Below are 23,915 nucleotides of genomic sequence, written 5' to 3'. Positions count from 1 at the left end.
CCAGGCCGCGGGTCACTGCCGGGATCAGCGGGCACGGGACAACCCCAGCGCTGCCCCGCTCCTGCAGAGGGAAAGCTGGCCGGTGCCGCAGGAGGCTCCTGGCCCCGTAGGCAGCAGGAGGTGACCGCTCATTAGCCGATTAACACCTTAATTAAGTGCCATGTCAACGCTAAGTATCTGGGTACCTTCAGGGCAGCGGCTGCCAGGGTGTAACCGGACTCAGCCCGTGGCTACGGGTCACTCCCGAGCTCTCACTCTCCAGCCATAGGCTTTGAAAATCCCAAGATTGATTTTGGGTTACACATCAACCATCTGAGGAAAGCGACCCTGCCCCAACACCCTCACAGCCTCTGTCCCGGTGCCCAGGAGGGATTTACACTCACACCGGGTATGGCCAAACCCTCCCCACCCTCCACCCATTCCATAACGCCAGAAAAACCCGACACACCAAACTGTAGAGATAGAGATGTATTTGCGGTGATGTTGCATATTTAAGACAACTTTACATAATGGTTCTGACAGAGTTTTGGCATCCTCCCGTGTGTGGCCTTTCTCCTCCCACATTTCTCCACTGCCCCAAAGCACCCCAGGCAGAAGTGGGTGCAGGACAGGGGGGCTGAGTGCCAGCAGGTACCTGCCCTCACACACAGAGGTCTAAGTCCCCTCCGTTTTACAGTACACATTTTGCAACACCCACATCCTTAATTCTGGAGACTGGGAATGTCAGACCTGCTGGGCAGAGAGAAGTGGGACATGGGAGAAAAGCTAGGATGGCACAGATCCATGGAAACAGCAAAACCCCACCAGCTCCTGAGACCCTGCTTTGAGCAGAGGGTTGGGCCAGATGGGCTCCAGATTGTCCCAGCTCTGAAGTGTCTTCCCAGGGTGAAACCAAACCCAGACTTCTCCAGGCAGCATCAGTCTTGGAGAGAAGAATGTTGGAGGCAGTCCCCAAGGACATCCTGGGGGCACAGCAGGGAAGGGGGATGCTTCACTGCAACCCTTCCCAAGAGGAGGTGGCACCTCTTCCCTCTGGAGCAGGGGAAGCAGAAACAGCGGAGGGAGGATGGGGCTGGCCGGACCTCATCTCGCTGCTTTGCTTTTTACCCAGAGAAGCACAGCAGGTCCTGAAAGCTTCTACAGACGGGAAGAAAAGAAAAGGTCAAGGAGCTGTGGCACAGGGCAGCCCTCCAGGCACAGCTCATCCGCAGCAGGACATAGGCCCTGTGGATGATATTTTGGCAGGGGGTCAGAGCATCCTTTTGCTGAAGTGGAGACAGAAGTGGCAGGGTCTACAGCACGGCTTGTTGGACCTGAACCACACACTGAGCACTCCCTGCTCACTGTCGCACAACACACCAGGGCTCCAGACATTTGGCATAGTTGGGCAGCTGCCCCACAACCTGGGGGCAACCCTGCCCCAAGGCCAACAGGTTACAGGTCCCCAGCAGCCCTCAGCAGGAAATGGGCAAATGGCAAAACAATAATAATACTACTACTAATAATAAAAAAAAAGGATGTAAACAACGCAGCACCCTCTCCTGTAGCACCAGGACACCCAAGGGAACAAGGTATGTTACAGTCTGAGGGGAATGGAGACACAGGGACTTCCCGGCCAATGCGGGGTCTTGTCTCTATTGCACTTTGCATCGCATATATTTCTATATATGTATTTATAAAAATACAAACTAAAGGACTGGGATGCAAAGGATGAGATGTAAACCCTAGGACAGCAGCAGCTCCATGCACACAGCAGGTTTTGACCCATTCTGCTTCTGCCTATCCCCAGTCCCTCATCAGCCCACCACGGCAGCAGCCAGCAACAAGGGCCTATCCTGCCAAATTCTAGTCCGGGGCTGGGTAGGATGCTGAGCTGGTCCAGAGCTTGCCCACCCACCAGCCATCCCTCCTTCCCACCATCACCCTTTCCTGAAGCCCCAAGGCCTGGAGTAACAAACACACAGCTTTTCCTAAGTGCCTGCCATGCCCCCCCACAGGGATGGGCACTCCAGCACGCTCTCCCTGGCCAGCAAGGGCTCATTCTTGCAGAGATGGGCAAGACCCACCTCATGCCTCTCCCTCTACCCAAAATTCCCCACAGGAGAAGGGTTTCCCCTGCCTGGAGGTTCCCATTTTCTCTTCCTCGAGTGACTACGGTGCAAATGGCACAGGGTGATGTGGTCCAGAGACACCCCCAAATCAGAAACGGAGGATGCTCCCAGCTCCCAAGGCTGCTCTCTGGCTGCTCCTGCTACCTCAGCCGCCCGTCAGGTTTGACGGGCCCCAGTTCTGATTTGGGGTCTGGGGAGAGGGAGCTCCAGGAGGTTTTGCTGCAGGTCTCCAGGGAAGCGCAGGCAGAGGGGCTGCTGACACAGACGTTCGATGCGGACCAGAAGCTGCCGATGGCAGCATCCACCCAGTCCTCCAGCTCCTTGCCCGTCAGCTGTGCCTTCTGCATTGCATCCTCCTCTGCCGCCTCAGAGCGCGGCAGGTTGAGGATCCCACCCAGGCCCTGGAAGTTCTGGTCCATGTACTCATTGCGGGGAGGGCCACCATGCAGCCAGTTGCTGTCATCTGGGAAGGACAGGGAGAGAAAAGAGAGGGGATGAGCAGTACAGCAACATTCTGGCACCCTGCAGTCCTCCCCCAACTCCAGTTGGGGCACAGCACTCATCCCTTTGCAACCCCAGCTCCCCTCCAGCACAAGGAAAAGGACACTGCTGGAGGAAGGATCTAACTGACATGGGCCAATGGGCACCAGTAGAAAACTGGCTCCAGCCTGGTCATCAGCTGCAACCCAGGGGCCAACACAGGCAGGAAGCACTTTGGACTGCCCACAGGGATACCCTCTCATCCAGCCCTAAACTCCAGAGCATCCTCACCTTTCCTGAGAGGCTGCTTGCGGTTGAAGGTCTGAGGCACCACCAGGAACTGGTTCTCCCCCAGAGGCTCCCAGAACTGGAGGAGGCGGATGGTCCAGATGCCAGGGCGCAGGGGGTGGTTGAGGGGGGGCTTGTACTGGGTGAACTCTGCCTCAGCATCCACCGTGATGTCGTAGGAGGCAGCAATGACATAGGTGGGGTCAATCCACACCACCGTGGCCGTCAGGTTGGGGCCCCGTGACCACTTCTGCATGGCCACCGGCTCATCAAAAGGCCCCATCAAGCCTCCAAAATTGCGGAAGAGTCTTTCCTTGGGGTCCCACTCTGTGCCCACCTGGAGGGACAGGAAACACAAGCAGTGGGATACTGGGCAAGGAGACACTATCAGCTGAGGTTCTGTGTTTCACCTCCCCGAAATAGAGAGCACGTAAACCTTGGCATCCAAAGCAATGGACACTCCATGGATCACACGCCAGCACTAATTCAGCTGTGCAAGGCCTCTTGCAGCTGCAGGCACTGGATCTCACCTGCCTCCTGAAAGATCCCCTGAAGGCCTGTTCACCAACGATCAGCTCCTCACAAATAAACTAAACTCCCAAGATAAAGGTTTGTTCTCAGACACAATGGCAGCTGTATCCCTTCTGTCCCCATGGCATGAAGGTGGGGCAGAGGAGGAATGGCAGCACAGTGTGGGAAAGCCAGGGAGGAAAGTACCGCATTTACCTCTAGGTTTTGCAAGCGGTTTGCCTGCCCTCCATGACCTGACAGCTTCAGAGCTCCTTGGGGCATCATCCACACCTCCAAGGATTCTGCCCGCCCAGTTGCCAAATTTTGCACTTCCTGCATCACCAGGTAACCCTGGAAATGGTCGTCATAGAAATGTAAGTGCACACTGGAGGGGAAGCCTCGAGGCTCAAATCTGGAGATACAGACAGAGAGGTTGCACATCTGAGCATAAGCATACTTCCAGCACAAGATAAAGGCCTCCATTTGGAGCCTGGGTTGAGACCACAGAAAAATCCTACCTGCAGAGCTTGTCAGCCTTGGCTGCTGGTGTGGATGAGGCTTTGTGGAGCCCCAGCCTGGAGAAGGCTGTATAGAAGGTGAGGGTGACATCAGTGAGACCACTGAGCCCATCAACACGGTCATAGACGTTTTCCCAGTAGGCCTTGAGAGCCGGGGTGTTGGCGGGGTAGCTGCCGTAGAGGTGCGTGTCCAGGATCTCTAGCACTTCCTGATTCACTGTTGACTCAAACTTGCGGGCGAAGAAAGTGGGTCTGGAGAGTTGCTGGAAGAGCACAGGCATTTCTGACAATGTTGGCTGCACCCACTCTGCCCTCCCACTCCAGCAGGATCCATCCTACCCACTTGGAAGGCACAGGCTAAGAGCAACACAGCACAGCCACCCTGAATGTGGGATCCTCTATGACAGGATCAGTGGGAGCACACCAACAGTTACTGGTAATGCAGATGGGTCCCCATCTCTCCCATCACCTCCCTGTTTCCGTGCCCAGAACCAGCCATGTGTCACCCAGCTCCTTTGCTGCAATCTCTACTCTGATGGGCTCCCACCCACCAGAGCCACTGCTGAGCCCTGCATTAGCTCTGGCCAAGTGGCACAGCCTGCAGGAACAGCATCTTGGGCTCTGCAAGCCTGGAAAACCCTAACACAATTGCTCTTTTCAGGGCTGGCTCTATCTCCCCCAATCCTCCTGTGTTCAATCCACATCTCCATGCACTGAGAGCATGGGAGATGTTTTGTCACAAGGCATTTTGACCTGCCAAAGAAACAGCACTCTGAAGGGGTTTTACTAAAAAGGTATTTCTCTCAAGTGATACATTTGCAGGGAAAGAGCAGGAAAACAGGAGAGAAAGTCTGGGAATAGGAGCAATGCTGCAAGCAGAAGCCTGGCTGCAGGGCAGGACAGTCAGGATAATCCCACTGCCTGTTTACAGACATCTACACTGAGCCCCACTGGAGAACCAGATCATGCTCCAGTCTCTTGTGGGGACATGCACAGCAGCTGGCTCTGCCACCTGGGGTGCCTGCAGGACAGCTCAGAGAGAAGAGGACAGGGAGGAGAGGAAAGAGCAGGAAGAGAAAGGAGGATCTTTTTCACCTGTAGCCGAAGGAAGTCCTGGGGTTTGAAGTCATTTGGGGAGCACCCGCACCAGTCGACTATGTGTTTATATTGGCACTTACAGCCCAGCTTCCGGTTCCAGTTGGTCACTCGGAGGTTGTTATCGACCAGCGTCTCACAGGCGTGGCTGTTCTCCAGGACCGTGTGGAAGAAGGACTGTGCAAGGCAGAAAAGGGGCAGGACACCCAGTGGCATGGAGGACAGGTGGTTAATGGAGACCCCCACTCATAGAGAAGAAGGACAGACCTCAGCTGCTACTGAACAGAAACTTCCCCGTTCCCAGCAGAGGGCAACACTTAAGGGACCAGGCTTGCACCAGTCCGCATCTGGCCCAGAGGGTGACTGGACCTAAAGCTGGGTTGTATGTAAACATGACCCCTCACCCCTCTGCTCCTCTCTTCCCTCATTGATACCTAAGTCTGAAAAAGGGGAGGCACAAAACTGCCTGAGCAGAACCAGCAACACCCTTTGCAGGTGCCCAGAGCAGGGATGAAGTGGGAAAGATATGTTAAGCACAGCAGGAAGAAAAATCTGTCCTGTGGCCCACAGGCAGCACCCACCTCAGCTGGCAGGAGTGTGTAGGTGTAGAACTGGCGCAGCTGGGACACCAGCTGGTCCTCAGCATAGACCACATATTCCACAAAGCTGCGTGTCAGTGAGAACCAGTCAGAGCCCCCGTCCACCACGATGCCCTCGGGGATGTGGCGTTCACCCAATCGCCACATGTGGGAGTCACACTCATGGAACAAGCGGTCCAGGCCCTGCTTCTTGATAAACCTGGGCATGGAGATGAGGAGTTAGGAGTGTCAACCACCTTGCAATGTGCAGATGCAGAACATCCCCTCCCTGCCACAGCTGTTTCAGTTCTTTTCTGAAATCCCTCATTTTCTGTTCCTCCAGTTCAGCTCTGCCTCTAGCTGAGATTACCTGGCGTTGTCTCGGCCATGTGACTTCAGGAAATTCTTATCTCGGTATTTGGACAGGAACATCACCAGTTCATCATTGGTCCTGAAGTGGAAATCAGGAATCATTAATGCTCCTGGGGTGAAGCAGCCCAGTCAACATTCATTCTGCAAGAGCCATTAGACACAAGGTACCCAAAGCTGCTGACTCAAAACCTTGTTCCACCACTAGGCAGACAAAGACACAGCCTCTCTGCTGTGTCTTGTGCTTCACATGCCTATTCTTCTGCAATACCCAGACCACAGGAAAAAACAGCTTCAGAGGTACTTGCTGGGCTTCTCTGCATACATGGGTCCAGCCTGGCCCCAAAACATCATCACCAGCATGTGGGTGCAATCTCCAACCCCATCTCCCTCAGCTCCCTGCTCCTCCCTGCCCCTCCTAAGGCTTCTGCAGCATCACACAGCCCCAACACCTCCAGCCCTCTCCCGTGCCCCAGTAAGACACTCACCTTGTGGGGTAATCAGTGGCACTCAGGTTGATGAAGAAGTCCCAGGGCCACTCAGACAGTTCCAGGAGGTCCTTCATGCTACGCAGGTACATCTTCAGCAAGCTGGCACCTCCCCAGATGGTCACCATGCGCCAGGGTGTCACACGGATGTTGGGGTAGTGCCGGGCCAGCTCCACAGCCTCGCGATGGAGGTAGCTGGAGCGCTGCCAGGGAACATGGCTCACCCTCAGCAAGGAGCTCATCCTCCCAGGGCCGTTTTCCTTGCCACTAGCCCGGAGTCAGCCCTTGCAGCAGCCTCCACAAGAAGAGAAGCATCAAAAAGGGCATAGGGGATAGATCCTGCTTCCATGGGGTTGCAGAAGTAGCGGCAGAGGGTCACAGCTCCACAGCAGCGAGGACTAACCCTATCCAGCCACTTTCCTCACACACCACCACCCGTGCCTCAGCTCTGCTCTCTCTCCCAGGGACCAATGGAGCACTGTTAGCACCCACTCCCTCACACCTTGCCACACACCTTGTCAACGTGGATGTAGAAGAAGTGCTGCTGGTGGTACACGGCCTTGATGAGCCGCTTCAGCTGGCGGATGGCCCTGCCATGCACCACCAGCATGTAGGCAATTCGCACGGGCTTGCTGGGGGGTCCCTGCTGCAGCCAGCTTTCGTCCCACTGGATCACAGGGCTGACCTTGCCTGCATGGGGAGGGAGAGGGGTATCAGCCACCCCCATTCTTGGTATCTACTACCTGGAGCTCCTGAGCAAGGCAGGGGACAGCAGGGAAGCACTCAGCCTTGGGCAAACCCCAAACTGGCTGCAGTGCCAGGGCATGGTGGCATATGCAGCCCCTTGTGTTACACTGATGGGAGGTTTTGGGAAAGGGGGTGTCCTCCTCTGGTGCCTCAAAATAGAAAATGCAGCTGGGCCTGGCTCTAACCCCTGCAGAATGGGATGAACAGCCCAACTTAAGAAGGCTGGCACAACTTTGACTGGATTACAGAGGCAGTGGTAATCTGGGAATCAGTGACAGATTGAGGACGCTGTTTGCCCAGTGGGACAGTTTGGTGACATAAAGCAGGTGGCCTACCAGCCTCCCTGGGATATTCCCGATGCCCAGGATGACCAGGAGCACTCCAGCAGGACTCACCTGAGAGCTGGCAGTGGCGAGGCACGAACTGGGGCATGAGGCTGCCAGCCCTGTGCAGACACACCACGTTGGCAATCTCCTGTTGGCACTGTTTGCTGCTGGCCCGGGCCAGCGCCGACAGGGCGTCTTTGCCCGTGATTTCGCACTTGGGGGTGAAGCTGTTCTCAGTGGGCTGAGGAGCCCCCTCCACGCTGCCCGTGTCACCCTGCTGGAAGACAGCCAGCTGAGCCTCCCCACGCAGCTCCGTCAGGTTCCTGTGGCTGGAGGAATCCAGCATGGCTGGCAGTCTCCATCCTGGTTTGTGCCTGGCTGTGACGGCTCTCACCACCTTGGACACCATGGCCCCGGGGCTGTCCAGCCGGCCCCGCCATCGGCCATGCTTCCGGCTGGCACTGCTCCGGTGCCCAGCAGAGCTGTCTGAGTCCTTGGAGCCATCGCTGCTCTCAGGAAACCCAGCTTTTTTCTGCCGCTCCTGTTGCAGATCATGTGGATGCAGAAGAGAAAACAGACAGCATTAACTTGGGCCTGCTTCTCCCTAGATCTGTCAGCATGCTCCTCAGAGCATCCGCTCCCAGTCCCCACAGAGCTCAATGCCACAGCATGACAGGTGCTCCAGGAGCAACTGCTGTGCAGCACAGGACATTACACATCCCCTTCACCACCCAAAACCCCAGGCTAAGATCCAACAGCAGTCCTTTGCCTATGCCCCCATCATGAAGACACCCAGACAGTCTCACTCTCTGTGGTTGGGCTGACTGCAGACTAAATGGACACAGTGGGTTGTGTCTGCACCAGCCACCCTCTGAGGTCTGCCCACCTGCAGGGACATCCCTGATGCTGGAGATGAGCACTGGGCTGTACTGGCTGGTGATGGCTATTTCATTGTGAGGTTACTGGACCAACTCTTCCCTGCCATGACCATGCTGTGAGCACAAGCCCAGCACAGCCAGAGTCCCAGGTGGCCACAGCTGTACTCTCTGGGCTGAAAGCACTGGACAGGAATAGACCTAGGCCCTGCCCATGCTCCCCCTCCCTGGACCCTGGCTCCCCATGGTGGGCTGGGGCAGGCACTGCCATCACCACCTTCCCTAGAAATCCAGTCACAAATCCTCCTGTGGACCCAAGCAGATGTGTCAAGGGAACACTTAATTACACTTTGTTACCTCTGCTAGGCTGGCTGAACAGCAGAGATAGTCAGCCTTGGGGAGAGCAAGGAGCTGGAAAGTTTGGGTGCCACTCTCATGGGAAAGAGCTTTCCCAGTGAGAGTACCCGTGATGTCGGGCCATGTGCCCCAGCCCACCGCAGGCACTCCTGGATGACAGGTAGGCAGCTGCCTGCTCCAGCCCAGCCTCCCAGGGCTGTCTCACAGCACTCCTGAACTCTGACTGCCCAGTGGCTGTGCCAGGCACCACAGGAAGCTGTAAGGAACAACCAGGAGTATTCCTGAGCATTAGCATCTCATAAGGATGGACAGATGCCTCACAAGGACAGCAGGACTGAACTAGCCCCTGGCACAAGACTCCCCTGAGAGTGTAGCTGCTGGGAAGGTCACAGCCAGGAGAAAGCACAGAGTGAAAAGGCTGGAAAGCATTTTATGTGATCTGCCCATTTCAGAGTCCCCAGACTAATCATGTTGTGCTGGCATAGCCATGGCCAAACCACTGCTTAAATCCCAAAGGGCTGGTTCGGCAGGGATCAGCCAAGCCTGCTTCCACCCAGACAGGTGTCACAGGCAGCCCAAGACAGGCAGTGAACCCTTCATTAGTCACCATGCAGGACCATCTGTTCCAGAGCTATAAACCTGTTTTTCCCACAGAGCATCACAAGAGAAGGCAGCTGGAAGGCCACAAGTGAGGAGAGAGTATCTTCCATGTTCCTACAAGAAGAGACTTGCTGATCCCACTCACATCCTGCATTCCCCACCTGACTCTGGGGACACCCCCTATTTGATGCCTACCTGTGGTTACAGTCCTGCTCATCCCTCTGGAAGAAGCCCTGTTCCCAGCTCAGGAGCATGCCTAGCTGCCTTTCCCAGTAGGGAAGTTGTTAGAAGCATTGACAGCCCTTCTGGAGCTGCCAGACAAGGAACTCAAGGCTTTCTAATTACTGCACCACAGCAGAGTGATCCCTCCACCCAAGCCTGGCAGGGAATGGCTCTGGCCATATTGTTCTGCTGTATTTAAGACCTGTGTGGGACAGCCAGTGAGGCTCCCCGTCCCTTCCTTCTGACACACAGATGACTCCAAGCACCAGCCAGCGCTCACTTAGAGTCACAGAATCATTTAGGTTAGAAAGACTTGCTAAGATCACCCAACTGTTAAATCCCTGTCAAGGCCACCACTAAAACATGTCCCCAAGCACCACATCTACACATCTTTTAGATACTTCCAGAGTCTGTGACTCCACCAGCTCCTCATCCAGCCTGTTCAAGGGCTTTACAGCCCTTTTGGTGACTAAGTTTTCACTAAAATCCAACCTAAACCGCCCCTGGTATAACTTGCAGCAATTTCTTCTTGTCCTGTTGCTTGTTACCGGAGAGACTTGTCCTGTTCTGCCTCCCCCAAAGCAAGACTGCCACCCCAGAGTGAAACAGTGCCATGGGTCACGTATCTACCTGCACACCATCCCCTGCACAGGTCCCACTGTGCCACTGGGAAGAGTAGAGCTAACAGCACCTAGTTTCTGCAGGATTCCCTCTCTGGCTGTCTGACTATGGTTTCTGCCATATACCAGTACTTATCAGGCAAAACCAGCACCAAAATGTTCCAAAGTAATCAGAGGAATCCCGAGTTAAAATGGCTGGAGTAAGTCCTATAAAAACAAACTCTTTGGCAGGAAAAGTAACTGTCAAGGAATCTCTTCTCCAGAAGAAAAGATGCTTCAGAGGAAGCTTCTCTTGTGGCCACAGCATACAGAGGACACCAACACACAAGCCCCAGAGAGGTGCCACCTCCTGCCTGGACAGACAAAGACAGGAGACCAAGTGGCTAAAACACTGCAGTGACAGATCCTCTTCTCCACCCACAAGGAAAGTTTGTGGTTTGAGTTTTACTGGTGCCAGCTCCACCATGGACTAAGAGCTTGAGGAAGCTGATGTGCTCATTCAGGAGCTGTGGGTGTCACAATGACAGAGGCAGGATCGCTCTGGTCTCTCAGGATCCCACTTGTGTGGGGAGAAACTCATGCTGACCACAGCAGGAATGGGAATTTCCTCTCCCATCCATCAATCTGGATAGGGATTGTGTTATTTGATCCTGGTGGAACAAGATTAATTTGGTTTCCAGGAGGAAAAACAGTGCTGACTTGGGCAGATGGAGACAGATCCAAATACTCCTGGTCTGCATTCCATAAAGCATCTGCTTGGTAAACAGAGGGCGCCTTTCAGGACCCCAAAATAGGGCTTGGGAAGAGAACTGATAGATCCAAGAGGCACAGCCAGCTCCACAGCACTTCTAGGACTCCAGTGTCTCTTTCTTTCTCCACAGCCAGTCACAGCCCACTCACAGTGGGGATGAGCTGTGTCCATTAGTGGGAAGGAGCTATTTACAATGGCAATTAAGAAATCCCAAACTTCCATGAATCCTTTCAGGCCTGCAAGGCCAGACTCTGCTGGGACTGTTCCTCTGGCTTTACCAGAAATGCCATTAGGGAAATGGTGTCTCCTCTAGGTCTGGCCAAAATCAGATAGCAGGACAGCACAGAAACCAAGAGATTTGCATTTTATAAGAATTAAAGGTTAACTGGACTTTTCCCAGCTGGCTAATGGGTTCAGGCTGTCCATGAAGTTAAGTATGATTCTTCTCTTCTCCAAAGAGGATCTGCTGGTGGTGAACCAACTCCTCTCCAGGAAAGGGGACCCATGGCCAAACCTCTTCAGCTGCCCAGCTCAGTTTTGGGATGAGACATGGGGAAGCCAGACAAGGACCAAGGCACAATGAACCAACCCAGGAGGCTGTGAAGGGCAGGAGCAGAGAACAGCGGACAAACAGCGCAGGATGGTACAGAGGGAAAGAGAAGCCAGGATGGGTGAAGTAATTTGATCAAGGTCACAGAACAGGCAGAGGAGCAGTTGGGCACTCCTTGGTGCCAGACCAGTCTGCTCTCACACTTCCAGTGCCTCCAGATCACGATCCTCTCCTTGCCATATTCATTCCCTGGTGCTGTGTTGGTGATGGGTGTATGGCAGCACACGAGGGTGCTCATGGCTATTCCCCGTGGCCCAGGGGGAGGCCCAAGGCTGAGAATTCACCTGCTGAATGAGTGGTGTCACTCTAGAGACTTTCCCCACTGCAATGGGCTGCCCCGTTCCCCTTCTCACCTCTTTGCTCTCAAGGAAAGTCTTCTAGACCTGCTGACCATGGGATCACCCTCCACACCAGGGAGGCAATACGAGGCTTCAGCCACTGGTCCACACAGACATAGCAGACCTGGACACAGTCTGAGCAGTTCCCAACAAATAAACAAATCCAAATTAACAACCCACAGGTGGGAGCTTTGTTTGAAGGTGGCAGCAATGTGCTTCATCAGCCTGGGTCCTCTTCAATACCTTCTCTGTGTCTGACCTTGGGCAAACTCCTTCACCAGACCATGCCTCAGTTTCCCCACAATCACAAGAAAGAAGTGATGCATTTGGCCTTAGTAGGGTGTTCTAGTATAAAGACATCAGCGACTCCAAAAGGTCCTTGTACTCTCCCACTTCACAGGAATACCTCTCACCAGAACAGCTACACAGGAGCTGACACAAACCTGCCAGCTCTCTGAACTCCATGTTTTTTGGTTTGGGTGTCCCTGACCCCAGTTTCCCACAACATCCCCCAAACCACAAGTGCAAGATCCCCATCAAGCCCCTCACAAGCCCCACTCTATGCCAGACCCAAAACAAACCCCCTGGCCACAAGCTCTCCTCAGGTGCTGTGACCCTGCACCGCTGCAGCCAGAAGCCCCCCAGGAAACATCCCGCTGCCCACCCCACCAGCAACACCTTCAGCAGCCTGAGGCTGCAGGGCCCTCCACCCCAGGAACCCTATCCTGGGTCTGGGCCTTGCCAACCTCACAGTGCCCACCCCTTTATCCCCGCCCCAGCTCCGGAGCAAGGGGACATTCGCTACCCCCAGGGCACTGTCCATGCCAAGGGCTCCCCCACGAAAGCCCCCTTCCAGCACCCACCGCCCTCCCATGACCTCCCAGGCCCTCAGCCCACCTCGAGCCCCCCAGGCCTCCCCGGTCTCCCGCGTCATCTTCAACCCCTTCAACGGCCCCCTCAGCCCTTTTATGGCCCTCCTTCAGCACGGCCCCCACACCCTCCACCGCCCCTCCCTCCCCTCACCGTCCACCCGGCAGACCCCGGCCGCCCCCCTCCCTCCCGCGGCACACCTCGGCCAGGCCCTCCTCATCAAGGCCAGCGGAGCTCCAGAGGACGAGTCCCTGGAGCAGAAGGATGGCGAGAGCCGTAGCGGCCGCTAGCCGGTACCGCCGCACCAGCTTCCGCGCCCGCCCGCCGGTCGCCATCGCCCCGCTAGCCACCATGGCCCGACGCGCCGCCGCCACCGCCGCGCATGCGCGCGCACGGAGGAGGCGGGGCTAGGGCGGGGATGTGGGCGGAGACAGACGGCGGGGACGGGACCTGTGAGTGAATGTGAGCGTGTAAGTAGAGTTAATGAATGTGAGTGAATTAATGTCAGTAAATGTGAGAGTAAATGAATGTGAGTGTGAGCGAATTAACGTGAGTATGTAAGTAAATGCGATTGTTAATGAATGTGAATGAATGAGTGTGAATGAATGTGTGAGCATGTTAGTAAATGAATGAATGCATGTGGGTGTGAGTGGATGTGTGAGTAAATGAATGTGTGAGTGTGTAAATGAATGTGTGAGTATGTGAATGAATTTGAGTGTGAGCATGTAAGTAAATGTGAGTGTGAATGAATGTGAGACAATGTGAGTGTGAATGAGTGTGAGTGAATATGAGTGAATGTGTGGGGGACTGTGAGGGATGTGAGTGTGCACTGGGGTGCACATATGGTTGTGTGTGGCCATCTGTGCACTGCTGTGTGTGCCTGCGCAAATGGTGTCAACCCCCCTGTGATGGCAGGGACACCTTCCACTACCCCAGGTTCCTCCAAGCCCTGTCCAACCTGGCCTTGGACACTTCCAGGGATGGGGCAGCCACAGATTTCTGAACACCCTGTACCAGCGCTTCCCACCCTCCCAGAGAACAATTCTCAATATCCCATCTAACCCTACCCTCTGGCACTGTGAAACCATTCCCCTTGTCCTGGCACTCTAGGCCCTTGTTCTAAGTCACCCTCCAGCTCTCTTGGACCCCCTTTAGGCACTGAGGGGCCTTTAGGGGCTCTGAGGTCTCCTTGGAGCCTTCTCTTCTCCAGGCTGAACACATCCAGCTCTCTCATCCTTTCCCCTGTGAAAGCTACTGGAGGGGACAAGTATTTCAGCAGAGGAAATAGGAAACAGTGGCTGGGTGGCAATAGCATCCTGGGAGTTCCATGACCTCCTGTGAGCTTTGTGGGCAGCTTTTGCCGATAAACCTGAGGGAACACTGCAGCCTCAATGCTCCTGAGGGTTTTAAGAGGAAGAGCTTTTGATAATGGGACACTCCCCAGGCTGCAGAAGGACTCTGAGCAGCCTGATGAGCTCTAGGAGGGCTTCCCCTTTGATAGGAGCAATTTAGTCCACACCTCAAGAGCTGAGAGTTGCAAGATTGCCTCAGCATCTCCACACCAGCAGGAAAAGGCTCCCTACCTAGAATTCTTTAGGCTGCAAAAGACCCCTAAGAAAATCACAACCATTCACTAACCCAGCACCACCAAGGCCACCACTAAACTATATCCCCAAATGGTACGTGTCTTTTAGACCCCTCCAGGGATTGTGACTCTACCATTTCCGTCAGCAGCTTGTTCCAGGGCTTCACAGCCCCGGAAGAAATTTTCACTAATGTCCAATCTAAACCTCCACTGGCACAACTTGTGGAGTTGTTTCCCCCTGTGGCACTCTGTTTCCCCTTGTCCTGTTGCTTATTACCTGGGTGAAGAGACCAACCTGCACCTGACTACAACCTCCTTTCAGGTATTTATAGAGAGTGAGAAGCTTCCACTTCAGCCTCCTCCTGGTTGTGGTATAAATCAGCATCCCTGCCCTGAAATCATCCAGCTTGTAAAAAGCTACAGTGCCCAAATTCTAATAGCAAGGGAGAATTCACCTCTGTGCAGAACCACTTGCATGGAACCATGTATATGTAAGAGCTCAGGTTTTCTGCTCCTTGCCCATCACAAATGGACACCCATCCCTATGGCCTGTTTTTCATGGGAGTGGATGGATAAATTGCCTGGCACTGGGCTGGAGAAGAGTGAACACCCATGGGGGAGGGCACCAGCACGCCAGGGGCAAGACTACATGGACTGTTCAGTGGGGAGTGATGGTGGTGCAGTAGCTGGTGGTGCAGCTCTGGGTTTGTCCTGGAGGCCCAAGAGTCTTTGTCCTTAAAGATCTGAGTTCTCACACTGCTGGGCACCAGCAAGGGGCTGGACCTGCTTTCAGAGTGACACTCTGCAATAAACCCTTCAGCAGGTGGGAACCTGCTGTACAAACACAGTCACACACCATGGCCAATGCTATCAGATTCTTGGTGTCACTGATAAAGCAGCAACATTTCACACAGAAAATATTTAGTGAGTGCCAGAAAAAAAAAGTTATCAGCAAAGCAGAAAAGAGCAAGGTGATGTTTAACAGCCCATCTGTGTGCTCCAAGTCTGGGGATCCTCAGGGGTGGTGGGAGAGAAAGAGCAGGAGCAAACAACTTGGGGGCCTGTGGGACCAGGGGCTGGGGGAGATGCCCTTTCTGCACCAAGATCCTGATACACCTCACCCTCCACATGAGCGCCCCATGCAAATGCACTTGGATATAACATTTCCCACTGTCCTGGTTTCCAGGAGCTGCTAGCTGGCATTAGCATGAAAAGCTGTCAGTCTGAGGTGACCAGTGGGTTTGGGAGCCTCAGCCCACATGAGCAATGCAGCCAAAGGAGCAAGTGGGATGAGTGGTGAGCAAAGCAGCTCACCCACCAGCCCAGCCTTACCTCCCCTGCCCACCTCTCCCACACCCTGCCTGGTAGGTCTCTGACCTGGACTACCCCACTACAAGGGGGAGAGCTTTATTCCCAGCACCACTGCTGTATGGATGAGGACTCCAAATTGCATTTGCAAAGGGATGACTTTATCTTCAACCCTCTCTGTGTCTCCACACAACCTCATCCTCTCTGATGTTGCCTCAAAGAAACATCCAAGCCTTGGAGAGCAACAGCTTTGCTATCAAGCTGACTCCTGCCTGAGCAGAACATCAACCCCATGTCCTCTGTGCAAGTCTCACAGCTCCTTACAGCAGCAGGAGCAGCCCATGGGGTCAGGTCCTTGCTCATCTCCCCCACACTGTGCTGTAGAGCTCTTCACTGAGCTGATGGCGTGTTGGCATAGATCTGCTCCTGCTGCAGCATGGGCTTCTGGATTCTGGCATGTAGTGCCCCTCTTTCCTCTTCCAAAAGCTGGAAAAGGAGGGAGATAAACAAAAACATCCTTCGTGGGGCTGCTCCAGGCAAACACTGTTTTATGAACCTCTCTGTGACATTTTAAGCACCCAGGAGCAGCCACAGGGACCAGAGAGGGAACCCACATTAGCCAGGGTTACTTGGACTCCAGTTTGGCACTTCCCTTTGCAGTCCTCTCCTTCCCCACCCAGCCCACCCTGCTGCCCATTCTGTCACCCACCCACTCCAGCTTTCCTCCCACCACCTCCAGCTTGGCAATGCTTGGCATTCTCCTACCTGAGCACTCTGCTTGACCTCTGTGTACTCCACTGAGAGCGTTTCCAGGCGGTGGAAAGCCTCAGCGCTGCTGTACTGGCTCTCAGCCGCGCCCGTGTTGTGGTTAATGTCCGCATAGTTCAAGGCTTCTGCTCCCTGATGGAGAAGGATGAGCTCTTACCCTGTTGCCACTCCCTGCCTGCATCCACAGGGGTGGGAATATCTCCCACCCTGCTGCCTGTCCTGATGGGTGCTGAGGTTGCTGCAGGGGCACTGGGAGGAAATAAAAATTGAAGCAAGGGCTGGCTCTACATTCTCCAGGGGAATTCTTGTGACATCAGCCCCTCCTCAAGAGCTGGCAGTAAAAAATCAGAAAATACTTTCCAAGCAGTAAGCAAGGAGCAGCTACCCCTGCAGCCACTTAAGGTGTGATTTGCTGCAGGTTCCCAAGGCTGTTTCACCCAGAGAAATAGCTCCCATGCTTGGAGAGGCTTGAAGAGAAACCTCTCAGCTCAATCCTAAATTCCTTTCCCAGGAATACTCTGTAATAGTCACACAAAGTCCCTGGTTCTGTCCTTCTGTTGGCAAGCAGAGCCCAAAGGATCCCTCCCAGCCTAAAGTGCCATGAACCTGGCTGAAAGCAGCAGCTCTGGCAGTTCGGGGTGCAATGTTTCCCCTCTCCATGTGAACTTGGGGCACAGAATCCCAGGAACTCATAAGGTTTTCCTTACTGTAGGTGACATGCTGCAAGTCCTGTCCATCTCTATGGCTGCTCCAGAAAGGGCTGGTTGAAGCATGGATGTGAATGGACACGAGTGAAAACAGAAGAAAAGAAACATATTGAGAAACTGCACTGCCACTGCAAATCTTGCCATAAAACAGGACAGGAACCTGACACTTCATGAGCCATCTAAACTGGAGCAGTTCTTCAAATAAAGACAGACCCTACCTTCCAGCTGGCAATGTCCTTTCCCGGTCCTGTGACCACCCCATCCTTCACACTGGCCTTAAACTTTGCATCAAGCCTAGAGTAAGCCTGGCCCATGCAAGTTAGCCCATCTCAAGAAGCTGATGGTGCCCAGACAAACTCAAGCAGATTCTTGAGCAGCACCAACCCCAAGAGCTGTCATTCCCTGCTCCCAGGAGACAACATCCATGAGATAACACCCAGGGGATGGACCCACTGCTCCCTTGAGGGAAGGAGACCTCCTTGGTGGAGGTCTCAGTGATGGACTGAGGACCTGGATGGATCAGGAAGGGAATGGGGGAGGAAAAGGAAATAGGGAAAAATAAGGGAAGCAGAGCAGGCTCTGTTACAGAAACAGGATGTGTGTGGCACTGACAACTTCACTCACCCTTCTTCTTCCTGGAGAGTATTACTAGAACACCAGCAGCCACTGCAAGCAAAAAAAGGACCACAATGATGCCTGGAGTGAGGATGTGCTCAACCACATTCAAGCTGCAAGAAAAAAAAAAAAAGAATAAAGAAGAAAATTTATGTTGTCATGCTTCTCAGGATGAACCAGCATGGAGCAGGGTTGCAGGAAGCAGCTGTGGGTGACACAGGAAGTAGCTGTGGCAGTAGAGTGGCAGGGCTTGCCCATCACAGCAGGCATGGGATGGTCAGGCTGCCAAATGGGCATGGAACAGACCAAACCAAAAACTGCAGAAGCAAAAGGATGCTTGGGTCTGAGAGCCGGCGTGTCTTCAGTGATTTAAGGATGGGTTCCTGCATTTGCTCTGGTTTAACTTCACTCTTTGTTAACCTTGTTTGTAATGGGCAAGCAGGAAAAGTGGGTGAGCCAGCACACCCTTGAGTGTGCTGACAGGGAGTCTCAGCTTTGTCTGCTGCTGGCATCACCTTCCACAGGCAGGAGAGAAGGGGGGAAGATCTAACACTCCAGTTTCATGCTTTTTCAACTATCTCTACCAGGCTGTGTGTAACTACAAAGAACAGGACACTGGGCAGCACTTGTCTTCCACTAACAGTCTCGCTGAGTTTTGAGGAAGGAAATGGGGTCGGCATTGCAGGCAGAAACCACTTCTCCCATGTGACTAGAGGCATTGGAATTACTGTCATAGAATTAGAGAATGATTTGGGTCAGAAGGGATTTTAAAGATCATCCACTTCCAACCCTCTGCCATGGGAAGGGATACCTTCCACTAGGCCAGGTTGCTTTGAGCCCCATCCAGCCTGGCATTGAACACTTCCAGGGATGGGGCATCCACAATGTCTCTGGGCTACCTGTGCCAGGACCTCACCACCCTCACAGAGAAGAATTTTTCCATGTGGAGTGGTCTCTAAAGGCAAAAACAGGAGGTCTGGATCCTTAAGGGAGGTGAGAAGAGTCCAATGGTTGCAGGGCTCCAGCTGCACCACAGAGCTCATGGAGGAAAGTGGCTACTGTAGGCAGGAGCTGCTACTCACCGTTGAGGGGTGGAGGGATTTGATGTTGATTGCAAAATTTCCCCCTGGGAAACAGTATGTGTGCGGCCTGTTACAGAGTGAATGAGATCAGAGGACGTGGTGGTCACATAGGTCGATGATGGGAGGGTGGAAAAAGCTGTAATAAAAAGAGGAGAGGCATGGTTGATCTCTGTGGAGAAAAATGCTGTGGGTTTTGCAATGAATCAGAAGTGACCTCTGTGCTGTTACAGCAGGAGAAGCTGGGTCCCCTCTGCCACATCCAGAGGATACACCTTGAGGTCAGAGTGCTGTAAGACCTTTCCCCTGCTCACGAGGCTTTTCACAGCCTCAGTCCCCCCCAAAACATGTACAAAACAGATTCACCCTGCAGAAAGGGGTCTGGGCACCCCATGCCCAGTTTAGTACTAACACAACAATATCATATATATATTGTGCGGGCTGAGGAGAGGGATGTTTCCTAAGCCCAGAGCCTGCTGCCCAGAGGTGCTGCCTGTCCCAAGTGGGAAATGGGACAGCACAGTGCAATGAGGAACACCCCAGTGTTATACAGTAAAGCAACGAGGGCACAGAAAAGGCCAGCAAGAGCTAATGAGGAAGAAAAGTGGGCAAAGAGACCACAGTACATCTCAATAATGGAGATGGCTGAACCTGGAGTGCCAAGAAGGGGCTCTGGGGAGAACTGAGAATAGGGAATGAGTGGTGGCGGTACCTACTGCACTCTGGTGATACACCCTGGGGCTGTCCCACCTGCATGGTCACCCATTAGCTCCAGGCTGTGCCCATTGCAGTCCCAGCTCCAAGCAGCTGGAGGAGAACAAATCCATGCTGGACCTGGGGGCCCTGCAGCTAACAAGTACTGACCTGAGAGCACGATCACCTCCACAGCAGCACTTTCATCACGCAAAAATCTTCCCATTCGCACCCCACAGAGGAAGGTGCCCGCGTCCTCCTCGGAAAGACCATCCACAATCACCGTGAATGCCCGGTGTGTGCGGTTGTCCCGGATGGAGAACCGGCCCTGCTCGGGCTCCGACGTGAGGATGATGTCTTTACCACAGGTAAAAACAATAATTCTACTTGGTTTGCACCAGAATTTCGGCAACGTCTCCCAGCCCGGCTGGTACCTGCAGGTGACCGACAGGGAACCCTCCAGGAATCCTTGCACGATACCGGGCCCTGTCACTGTGCCGCAACCTGTGGAGACACACGGAGCCGAGGGACTGCTGCCGCCGCACCAGCACTTCCCGCCCGGCGGGGCCGCCGCGGCAGTCGGGGGCTCCGGCGCAGCCTTACCTGGCAGCAGCGCCCAGGTGAGCAGAGGCAGGAGCTGCATGGCCGCTCCGGGACGCCGGGGCTCAGCGTGCTGCCGCTCCCGGTTGCTCTCGGTGGAGCTCGGTCCGCCCCCGCGGCCGCCCCTGCGGCACGGTCACCCCGTTAGGGTGGAGCCCGGGACTGCTGGATAGTGGGGGCCGCCGAGGAGACGAGGGGACGGGGGCGCGGGAGCGTTTGTTGGAGCCGGCGGGGGAAGCAGGAAGGGCCCGGCGGGCCCCCGATGCGGCCCTCCCCCTGCCCGCGCCGTCGGGACCGAGGCAGTCGGGAATCGAGCGGCGCCGGCCGGAGACGTGGGGTCAAGGCGGGGGCTTAGCGTCCCCACAGGCTGACCCAGAGCACGGGCGCGCTCATGGCCAGCAGCGCCAGCAGCTGCAGCCCGGCCAGCACTGGGAAGTAGCGGAAAGTGCTGCCGGTCTCTTGAGGAGTGTCCGGCGAGAGCGTCGGGGTTGCAGGTGCGGAGGAAGGATGGATGCAGCGAGTTCCAGACGGGCCCTGTGTTCTTGTCACGCTCGGGGTGAAACCTCCTTCCGCAGTCTGGCCCCGGCCCCCCAACGTGGGGGTCACTGTTGCTATGGGCAAAACGTGCAAGGACCGACCTGGGGTTATGATGACCTCTGCATCAGCACCCTCATGTAAAGGGGAAAATCATTTTTGCATCCCACAGCGGAGCATGCCCGCATCCTCCTTGACCAGGCGCTCCACAGTCACCCTGAATGCCCGGAGCATGCAGCTGTTCAGAATGGAGAACCGGCCCTGCCGCACCTCGGGCTGCAGTTTCAAGGTGCTGATGATGTAAGTGGCACAGGTAATACCAGTACAGGTACTCGGTTTGCAACAGAATTTCGGTAACGTCTCCTGGCTAGGCTGGTACGTGCAGGCGACCGACAGGGTTTCCCTCAGGAATCCCTGCACGGTGCTGGGCCCTGTCACTGCCCCAATGTCTGTGGAGACTCACGGACTAACGCGAGCGCTGCCGCTGCCCGAACACCTCCTGCTTCTTCTGGTGGATCCAGCGTGGGGCTCCAGCCTCGGCAGTCCACTCAGCCCTACCTGGCAGCAGTGCTGAGGCCAGCACCAGCAGGAGCCACGTGTATGCGTCGGGGCAGCCCTGCTGCTCCTCTTCATTGTGTCTCTGGGGCTTTGCTTCCTCTTTTGCCTCTGCTACTGCCTCCGTTGCTGCTGGAGATTCAGCAAGACCACGGCATTTCCTGTTTCCTAGTTTCAGCTTCTCCTGGTCACTTGCTGTGATTACTTGCTGTGCACTGTCCCCTGTGCCCTTCCCCAGAGTCTCTCCTTTCTTCCTTTAGCCTGAGCCCTATGTCAGGACACAACCTGCCTCTCACTGCCACACTGTCCAGTCCCTCTGGCCAGGCAGGGCACCCAGGGGGAGAGGTAGCTCAGCATGGCACAGGGACCACCTGAACCCCAGACAATCCTCCAGGTTGGGCAGTGCTCCTGCATGGCCATCCTGTCCTTCCCAGGGGAATGAAATGGGTAACCCCAGCCCCTTATCCTGGTGCATCTGGACAGAGCACCCACTTCTCTTGCCAGCACAGCCCCTCTGTGGCTCAGTAGCCCCATGATCAGGTTGCTCCAGGCCTCCCCCTGTGTCCCTAGTCCCTGCATTGCTTACTGGGGGCAGAATTGTGGAAGGACACCCTTCCCTGGCTATTGCTAAGCTGGAGATGGGCATTTGGTGGACCAGGCAGAGGTGGCAGGACTGAGGTTCCTGGGGCTAAGGGCTCCTCTCCCCATGAAGAATCTCAACTGGGCCATGGTGGAGTCTGCACTGCCCCTGTGACCCCATGTCCCCCCCCAGCCACAATGCAGCATGTCCCCACACAGGTATGTGCATCAGCACTGGCTGCCACGGGCATCCCGGGTAGTGCTGGCAGCTGAAGGAAGGAGCAGACAGACAGACAGACAAGCAGACAAGGCCCTGCAGGATACCCAGCCTTTATTGCAAAATTGTCTTCTGTTGGCAGCTGCAGCTCAACAGACACAGGCTCTCTGCACCCCAAACCCTTCCCTCTCCAGTGCAGGGGCTGCCAGGAGGGGCCGAGGCTTTCCAGGGCCAGAAGTGCCCGGAGCTGAGCAGCTCCTGGCAAGGGGTGGCTGTGAGGGGTGGCATGGCCCCAGCAGGGTGGTGGCCAGGGGGGCAGGAGGTCGTCCCTGGGGCTCGGAAGTGGTTGGGATGAGTGGGCAGCCCCATGCCCTGGTGCTGCTGGATGTGTCCAAGAGCTGTAGGTTTTCCTGATCACGGCTCCTGCACTGGCTCCTCACCCAGGCTGCCCCACAAACCATAGCTAGTGCCATGGGCACCTTGATGCTGAGCAGAAGCAGCAAGTGGATGACACTGAGCTGGGACCTGTGTAGGAGAAAGGAGGTTATGCTAGAGCTTTAGTAGAGTCTGAGGAATGAGGATGGGGAGCAGGGCACCTGCTTGCCCCCAGGATGCTCCTTGGGGACTCAAAGCTAGGAGATACATGCGTGGGAAATTAAGGTTTTGGCCAGGAGATGCTTTTTAGGGGCTTGCCTGGATCCCAAGCCCCGACTCACAGCACTGGAGGCTCCCCGCAGCCCCTGGGGCACAGAGGGTTGGTGGTTGATGGGCTCACGTTGCTGTCCTCGGTTGTGTTTGAAACAGCTGGCAGAGAAAACACAGTCAGAACCAAGTGGAGACCCCTACACCCCCTGTCCTGTACCCTGCACAGGAGTCTTTATCCCTGAGACTTCAGCAATGAAGGTACAGGGGGTGCATCTGGAGGTATCTGGGCAATGCCCTGAGCACTGCAGGGGAGGAAGAGGAAAAAGGGAAGTTTAATGCCAGTTTTGCTCCCAGCCCTGTTTTACCTGCAGAAACCATCACCTTGGTGCTGTGCCATTGGTTGATCCCCACTTTCTTCTTTACCCCACAGGAGTACTGGCCTGCATCCCCTGGTGTGACACTGCTCAGTGTCACTGTGAATGAATTTGCTGTGTGGTTGTCCCTGATGGACACCCTGTCCCGTGTCACTGTCACCTCTGAGCCATTGGTTTGGATGATGTAGGTGAAGCAAAGCCAGAGGGAGTTTTTGCGGCACCAGTACTTGGAGTTGAGCTTGTAGCGTGGCTTGTAGCTGCAGGACACTGCCAGTGAGCTGCCCTGCTCAACTGTCACCTGCTTGGGGCCTCTCACTGCCCGGCCACCTGCAGGGGACAGAGATAGGAGCTGTAAACCTATTCTGGCATTGCCTCAGGAAACCATGAAGGATCTGAGCCCAGGTTTCTTGGGGGTACAGCCTGAGGGAGGCTGTGCCTGTGCACCCACTATGCCGGTGAGCAGTGGTGAGGTGAGATGTCACCAGTCCTTAAGAAAAGAGCCCCTATCAAGGGTGTATGATAGTGAGAGAATGAAAAGCTCAGAGTTCACATGGCAGGGAACAAGCAAATCTCAGAGATCACACTCTGTAACTGCCAGAGGAAAAGTTTCTTATCAGCTGGTCTTTTGCCATGACCACAGTGAGCTTCCTGGTCTGCCTTGGCCCCAGCCTCTCCACAGCTCTGTCAGAACCCCTGATATAGATTTGCCTGACCTGTGCTCGTGGCTCTCATGAGGAAAAGGGTCCAAACCAAGAAAATCCTCATTTTCCAGCTTCTTGCTCCTGAGGTGGAATTTTCTCTGTGTTTTCTCACAAAAATTCCTTCAGGATGAAGCCAGGTCCCCATACACATGGATGTCCTAAGAGTTTTCCAAGCTGTCTTCTCCTGCCACTTCTTTGGACA

The 23,915-nt window shown here is 54.9% G+C and overlaps 4 protein-coding genes across 5 annotated transcripts; all 4 read right to left on the bottom strand.

Moving 5' to 3' along the window:
* Window positions 1-453: 453 nt before the first annotated feature.
* On the bottom strand, window positions 454-13,103 carry XYLT2 (xylosyltransferase 2). Of its 2 annotated transcripts, XM_053960370.1 has the most exons (12): window positions 12,954-12,973; window positions 11,899-12,018; window positions 7,580-8,051; window positions 6,952-7,127; window positions 6,438-6,640; window positions 5,951-6,031; window positions 5,584-5,800; window positions 5,003-5,179; window positions 3,908-4,170; window positions 3,606-3,801; window positions 2,883-3,216; window positions 454-2,574 (listed from the first exon to the last, which is right to left on the bottom strand). In XM_053960370.1, the coding sequence occupies exons 3-12, from the start codon at window positions 7,917-7,919 to the stop codon at window positions 2,252-2,254; spliced, it is 2,310 nt and encodes a 769-aa protein (XP_053816345.1). In that variant the 5' UTR covers window positions 7,920-8,051; window positions 11,899-12,018; window positions 12,954-12,973; the 3' UTR covers window positions 454-2,251. The 2 variants fall into 2 exon arrangements, with proteins under 2 accessions (XP_053816345.1, XP_053816344.1); XM_053960369.1 differs by lacking the exon at window positions 11,899-12,018 and having other exon boundaries at window positions 12,954-13,103.
* Window positions 13,104-15,299: 2,196 nt separating this feature from the next.
* LOC128797634 (CMRF35-like molecule 5) lies at window positions 15,300-20,452 on the bottom strand. Its single transcript, XM_053960378.1, has 7 exons — window positions 20,112-20,452; window positions 19,680-20,012; window positions 18,819-18,954; window positions 17,746-17,849; window positions 17,122-17,174; window positions 16,412-16,546; window positions 15,300-16,132 (listed from the first exon to the last, which is right to left on the bottom strand). The coding sequence occupies exons 1-7, from the start codon at window positions 20,149-20,151 to the stop codon at window positions 16,037-16,039; spliced, it is 897 nt and encodes a 298-aa protein (XP_053816353.1). The 5' UTR covers window positions 20,152-20,452; the 3' UTR covers window positions 15,300-16,036.
* A 4-nt stretch (window positions 20,453-20,456) lies between these two features.
* Window positions 20,457-22,027, bottom strand: LOC128797813 (CMRF35-like molecule 6). The gene is made up of 4 exons (XM_053960708.1): window positions 21,994-22,027; window positions 21,201-21,326; window positions 20,859-21,091; window positions 20,457-20,777 (listed from the first exon to the last, which is right to left on the bottom strand). Exons 1-4 carry the CDS (start codon window positions 22,025-22,027, stop codon window positions 20,460-20,462), a joined length of 711 nt encoding a protein of 236 aa, XP_053816683.1. The 3' UTR covers window positions 20,457-20,459.
* A 115-nt stretch (window positions 22,028-22,142) lies between these two features.
* Window positions 22,143-23,845, bottom strand: LOC128797812 (protein CD300H-like). The gene is made up of 4 exons (XM_053960707.1): window positions 23,726-23,845; window positions 23,004-23,339; window positions 22,710-22,797; window positions 22,143-22,518 (listed from the first exon to the last, which is right to left on the bottom strand). The coding sequence occupies exons 1-4, from the start codon at window positions 23,775-23,777 to the stop codon at window positions 22,143-22,145; spliced, it is 852 nt and encodes a 283-aa protein (XP_053816682.1). The 5' UTR covers window positions 23,778-23,845.
* Window positions 23,846-23,915: the final 70 nt, after the last annotated feature.

The sequence above is a fragment of the Vidua chalybeata genome, chromosome 19, assembly GCF_026979565.1.
Source record: "Vidua chalybeata isolate OUT-0048 chromosome 19, bVidCha1 merged haplotype, whole genome shotgun sequence".
NCBI lineage: Eukaryota > Metazoa > Chordata > Aves > Passeriformes > Viduidae > Vidua > Vidua chalybeata.
Note: the sequence above shows the minus strand (reverse complement) of the source record. Positions and strands in the feature narration are given on the sequence as shown.